Source organism: Andrena cerasifolii, chromosome 14 (assembly GCF_050908995.1).
Source record: "Andrena cerasifolii isolate SP2316 chromosome 14, iyAndCera1_principal, whole genome shotgun sequence".
NCBI classification, from domain to species: Eukaryota; Metazoa; Arthropoda; class Insecta; order Hymenoptera; family Andrenidae; genus Andrena; species Andrena cerasifolii.
The window spans coordinates 9,291,677-9,298,302 of record NC_135131.1 but is presented as its reverse complement, the minus strand read 5'-3'; the positions used below and the strand labels follow the sequence as shown (position 1 = coordinate 9,298,302).

The 6,626-nt window shown below is 53.1% G+C and overlaps 1 protein-coding gene across 2 annotated transcripts in view; it reads left to right on the top strand.

The window, feature by feature from the left end:
- The first annotated feature begins 1,651 nt into the window (after positions 1-1,651).
- The window catches only part of LOC143376312 (uncharacterized), a 56,091-nt gene continuing 51,116 nt past the window's right edge, over positions 1,652-6,626 (top strand). For both annotated transcript variants that reach the window (XM_076826477.1, XM_076826476.1), the window contains exon 1: positions 1,652-3,799. In XM_076826477.1, the coding sequence (XP_076682592.1) occupies positions 3,334-3,799 (466 nt within the window). In that variant the 5' untranslated portion in view covers positions 1,652-3,333. The remainder of the gene's footprint in view (positions 3,800-6,626) is intronic.

The following is a 6,626-nucleotide window of genomic DNA, read 5'->3' as shown; positions in this document are numbered from 1 at the left end:
TCAAAGAAGAGGGATCATGGAGACGAGGAGACATACGGTGGCCAGGATGGGGAAAGGAGCCGTGGCGGTGGATGAATGGGTGGATAGAGAGAGAACTGGGTTGAGGTAGGCGAAGGAAAAGCCTCGTTTCCGAAAACTGGCTCAATTTCGAACGTGGATCCGACCACAGGGCTCAGGAGTCTTTCGAAAAAATTCCCTCCGACACTATCGGGAGACTCGCCGCCGGAGATCACGAGTTTCGACACCCTTTACGTCTTCGTTCGACGCGAGCCACCCCCGCCACCGGCTTCGTCACCCACCATCGACGCCACCGACGCTGCCACCACCCCTCCCCGAGTAGAATTGGCGGTGTTGAGCGTCACGGGACGCGTCCAAGGAGAGTCGACCTTAAGCAGGACGACCTTAAGGGCGTGTTTCCCCTGTCGGCCGCGGACGGGTTGAGTGATAAATCGATTTACGTCCTGGCCAATGAGGGTGGAAAGTGGCGCTTTCTGATTGGCCGCTGGCTAGACCACACCCACTTCGTTCATAAAGGTTCTGGGCGAAAGCCGGTTTCACTGTGCTACAATTCCTGCGGAAAGGATCTTCGCTCGATGCTAGAGGCTTTACTACTGAATATCGCTGCGGAGGTTGAAAGCAGAGGTGTCACTCGTGACTTTACTTACAGGGAAATGTTTAGAAACATGTACCATGGAGATCCTTGTTTCCAAGTAGACTACGCCTGTATCGTTTAAGTAGAACCATACGAAATTGACCAGACAGGTAGATCCACGCTTCGACTATCAGACTTTGGATCGAAGTTTGTTTAAATACTCTCACGAATCGGAGCTGCAGATGTTGAGTTAAAAGACTATCGCTAGCATCTTCTTATACAGTTCCAATTTACTCGATGATCTCAAGAAAATGTACCTAATCGTTGTCAAATATAATGCTCAGTACCAAGACTCCTTTCTGCTCACTCTATCCTATGAACGAAACTGTCCACGAACACCAAAAATCCTTGAAATCTACGCATCGACCATGACTACTGAGCCAACAGTGACGTGGACAATTGCAAAGATCAATCTCCGAAGCATCTCCGTATCGGTATCGTCGCAGCTGCCCAATCAAGTGCCGAAAATCCTCATCAGCGCGTCGGGATGGTCCAGCCAGGTACGAGGAAAGCTACCCGTCTCCTGGATCCACGGAAGCATCGGGTCCAGGTTGTTTTCCCCATGGTAAACCGGTCTGTCGTAGGCGTAGCCTGTCGAGGCGTCGACAACGGTAGACCCCACCTTCTGGTCGGTAACTAGGGCTATGTCTGCCCGGCTGGCTGTCTCAAAAAACCGACCAATCCGCGATGCGAGACGGCCACTGTCGGCTGGCAAAGTAGCGGAGGCGCCTTTGTCGCGAGGGGGTCGACGAGTGCAGAAAAGAAGGGTCCCAGAGTGGGGTTGCGTGTGCATGCAGCCAGAAAAGGGAGGCAGGCGGTGACGAAGGGGAACGGACCGTCGGAGGTGGGGGCTGGTCCGTGTCGGAGGGGGTGTGTGGGTCGGATAAACGCCACCCTTTGCACGGCGGGGTGTGTGTGCGTGAGTGTGGGTGCGTGTTACGGCGCACAGCCGCCCCCGGGGGTTTCCCTTCTTCGTCGGTCGCCGAGCAGTCGAGCAACCCCGTGCTGCTCGACAGCTCAGTTGCCCATCGCCGCGACGACGACACGGTTGCACCACGGCACGACAGACGGACACACGTCACCACACCGGGACACTAACCCGCGAGAAGCGACCACGCCGGTTCTTCCCGCTTCCGCCGTTCTCGGCCACGTCCAAGCTCGTCTTTCGGCACGCGAGCCAGAGTTCGGAAGCCCGAACGGTGCCCATACGGTTCAGTACCGGTCCGATGTTCCAGTAGCCGCGACGATGCTGTACGTGGGTTGGCTCTCGTGAGTCCGACGGACCTCGCGACCTGTGCACACCTCTAGATGAACGCGGCCAGGAGGAGAAGGACGAGTATCTAAAGTGCGCCTGGACAGCGGAGCATGGGAAAGGGATCGCAGTGATAAGGATGATCGTCAGCCTATCTCCACGAGTTAGCTGATAGACGTGATCACTGAGGGAAGGTCGACTGGCTCCGTGAATCCCTGGGTCGTCTGGCCTGCGCGAGTGCCTTTCTGGAAATAGCGGCGAGCGAGGAAGACCCGGCTGTCCCTGAAATTCAATCCTCGCGCGAAGGGATTGAAAGGAAACGGTTCCAGGAATCTCTGCGCGCATCGCTCAGGACCAAGGAGAGTTTTGTGCCGGTGAATGAGCCCCGTCACGTGCTATCGGGAGCTTGAATAGAATTCCTGAACAGAGATAAGGTTCTAATTGTCCCTGGACGGGCTCGAGGGAGAGTTAGGAAGCGAGGAACGCGGCAATCTGTACCTGATCATCAACGAAAACTCGCATTCAACGAACAGACTAGACTGTGACGTTAGGAGGCATAGTTGGTAGACATTAGATGTGTTAAAGTGTAAAAGAGGACACGGGGTTTCGGTTGCCCGAAGAGGAGAAGCCGTTCGACTTGCCGTCGCTCGCTGGAACCAGCCCGCTGCTTCTTCGCTCCACGGATCGCAAGCTCCTGCCTTTACAACGAAGATAAGTTAAAGACACGACACAGTAAGCTCTTTATCCACCCCACAACGCTAGATAAACAGTCACTCTCGAGACATTTTTATCGATGGAGATCTATGAAGCCTCTTAGAGCCGCCGACGGCTCGCCACAGCTTGTATCTCGATATCCACCAACGAAACACTCGGTATATCATTCGAAATCACTCAGACTCTTCAATCAGCTATCGCTTTGCAGCGGACCTACGCTGGGAATCAGCATTCCGAGACCCTCGATGTAGAAAACTCACTGGAAGCGACGCGAACGCTCGCCGCAAACCGTCGGATGCCGAGTGACCGTTATGCCAGGGCCTAGCCTCGACCAAATCTTCATTCTGTCCTGCTTTTGCATTCGATCCTGCTGAATCTTGCTGCCAAGTCCTTGATCGTCCACGAAATAGTCCAACGAGTAAAATCTCCCCTCTTCGAGGACACCCAACGGCAACGCGAACAGAGTTCGTCCCTAAAACTCGAGGTGTAACCGCAAGAGGAGCCAGCAACGAGCTTTTCAGCCTGTAATCCCATCGCGTATACGTCCTTCTCGAGGAACAGCGATCTCACACATCGAATACTGGTGTAACGTTGACCTGGCCGAACATGCACCCCTGAAAGGGTCGCGCTCGAACGGTCGTAACGAAGTCATTAACAAGGAATAGCGAGGAGGATGTCGTTTTGAGTAGACAAGATCACGGAGAAGGACAGGAAGATGCCGCAGCGGTCGCCGTTCGCGATCCAGGAGCTGCTGGGCCTGAACGGGGCCGGAAACGGAAGCGGTACCGATCGCGGCTCGCCACAAGCTTCACCTCCCGCCGGCGTCTCGGCGGTCTCGTACGCGCCAACGGCGCCCCATCACAAGCTATGGGACTACATGCCCAGTCTGACCAACCATCTGGGAAATCTGGGCAACCTAGGCAACCTGGGCAACCTGACGGCCTCGCGGATGGCCTACCTGAACGCGCAAGCGGCCGTCGCGGCTGCCTTCCTGCCTCCACCGCACCCTCACCCCGCGCACCACGTACCCCATCATCAGGTACATCAACCGGGCCAACTTCCGGCCTCACCGGCCGGCGTCAACGTGCATCCGGCCGCACACGCGCAACACGTACTTCCGGGCACCGCCGTTACCGCGAATCATCATCAGCACAGCCCGAGTCAGCACGCGTCGCCCCACGGTGAGTTGATAACAACATCATTTCTTTGCTTCAACCTCGTGCGTAGAAAACTGCGGACACCTCGAAGATTCTAATTTCCATTGATCCTCGTTCGAGGTGAAGAGGGAGTGTGATTAATGATAAGACATCTTGCGAGACTTTGAGGGAATTGCTCTTGCTATTTCACTCTCAAATTAGTCGAATATCGAATTGTATAATAGTTACCACGTGGAATATAGTAGCAACAAGAATTCCTGTACCGCCCGGGATCGATACATCTTCTAAATCACTGAAAGGAACCATTTACACTTGGGAACAACGAATCCCTGAAACTGTTATTAACGTTACTCTTTGGAAGGAAAGGGCGAAACGATCCGAAATTCTCATTGCTTATTCCCAGCGAATAGCATTTCGTTACTTGGGCGGCCGTAGCGGCCGTCATTATCATTAAACCTCGCCCCGTTTATTTATAGATGACGATTAAGATGACATTGTTTCCGTCACATCGTTCCACTCGCGAGCCCTGGAACCGTCCATTGTGCTTCGACAATTATATCCGTACCATTTATTCCGCGAACGGAGCCTCTAACTGTTTCTTTCATTTCGCGGGGCTGGCGGGAGGGGCCCGGGCGAAGAATTAATAATTAATTTTACACAAACGTTGGGCGGCATTGTCGCGGAGTAACGAGCAAACAACTTCATTCAATCTTACACGTTCGTTAAGACCTACATCTTGGGCGACGCGGGAACAAGGATCCCGTCTGGCCCCGCCGAGTCGTTAGTTGCTCGCACCTAGGCGAGAAATTTACAATAAAAGTGACCTGAACTTTTCAAGGTGCGCGTTCGCCGGCGCCCCTATAGAACTCCGGCCACCTTTTTAGCCGGCGCACGTTGGTCTTAGCGCGCGGCCACGGGGCAAGAAAGCCTCCAAGAAACCAATTAAAAGCCGCCTCGGATCTCGCCCGTTAATCCCTCGTTAACGAACGCGCGTACACGCGTCCTTTGAACGCGACGACGACTCGGCGATGCATCGATACATCGTAATAACGCGCATTGATCGGCAATCACCGGGATTGCGTTTCAATCTTGCGGCTGAACCCACGACCCCCGGCGTCAGGGAACGTCGAAGTAAATTAATAGGCGTATCGTCGTCCCGGCGTGAAACGAGCACTTAACGCGCCACTTACCGCTATCGCTTAACAGAGAGCCACTCAAGATCGTGTTACCGAAAATCGACGCGCACCTTTGTCGCGTATCCACGGGCCGGGTCCATTGTCAGCGGCCAGCTTTCGCCCGTTTTTGGGGAAACTGGCTGGGAACAGCTGACCCGGCCGCGCAGCGCCGCGTGAAACTTGTCTGCAAATAAGTCTCGTTTGCTTGGCCCAGCGATATCGCGTGTCCGGGACAGGGTGGCTCGACGTTAATTATTAGGAGCCAGATTTCCACCAGCGCGGTAGGAAAAAGCTGGAGCTTCCTATTACTGTTAGCGTCAAACACGTCAGATGAGACGGAGAAAAGGAGTGAGCCGAGGGAGGCCGGGGGTAGCTCTGGGGTGAGTGCACTGTGGGAATTGAATATTTTTGTCAGAATAATCCCCAACGTTATGAATAATTAGTGGTATAATGAGTTGAGTGTTGGGCAGACCTGCAATGTCTCACCAAAACACAAAGGGCCTCGACAAAACGTAAAAATGGCCGCACTCCGGCACACTGTTCTCAACCTGCACCGAGTAACCATCGACTGGGCTCTCGTGAGAATCGTATCCATTCGATTTCGTCCGCTGTTCATCGACATCTATTAAATAAGGGCACTTTACATTGAAATTGGCAAAGCTGCTTTATAAACATTGCCGAAGAGTCAATGAGTAATCTATCCATTCGTTAATTTCTCGAGATGTATGGAGTCGTAAAACTGTACCAATTCCATTTCCTCTCTAATCTGTGGAAAATAGTAGTTTCCACGTACATCGATCCGAGAAAAAGTTTCGTTAACTTAGTAACGTTAAATCTACGACTCGGATCTTCAGTTATTTATGTATTACCCCCGGCGCGAAGGTAAAAGCATCAGCGTGGAATCTTTCGGTGGATCGATATCACAATAGTGCAACGACAATCGTTCAGCAAAAGGCGAGCACGAGTTTCCCTGAGGTGGCATCAACGGTGTCGCCGGGGAACGCGGAGTGGATTTTGTCCTGTATAACGAATTTTGAGAACGATTTTCGGGTGTCGAGTTCCCGGTGGAGCACAAAGGATCTGCCCTTCCATTCAAACGTCACTCTGGCACCTCGTCTTACAGTACAGCATTTATTTGCCGCGCTTCATTCGTGCCCTTTTTTGTCTTAAATCTTGGCCAGACTTAAAGACGAGGGCACAGACCAGCCAACTGCTCGACTCGTCCCCGATAATAATCACATATCGATCGCCGTGAGATCGATTCCCTCGTGACGCTTGGAAATCCGAGGGATCCGTGGTACGGGGCCCAGTTGGAGCGCTGTCTGGCTCCGTACGCCGATTAAGAACCTTTTGTTCCACGAGCATAATGGACCCTCGCCCGCTGAAATTTGGCGCAAGAAGCTTGGAACTTGTTTGCACACTTCACCGAGATCGTAAATTTCAGGCTTCTCGCGCTGGCTAATTAACATTGATCCCGCGGACGTCGAGAGTGCCGCTTGAATAGAGGGCCATTGGAATTTTCTGAGGGAAAGGTCCCTGCTCCCCGTGCAATCGAGAAACGTGCTCACGAACAGCAGCGAATATGTTGAGCTGTACTCAGCCACGTATATCCTAGAGCACGGGTTACTCTGAAACCTGTGCTGGTCAAAGGTGAGCCGTGGAGAATCGTTAACAAT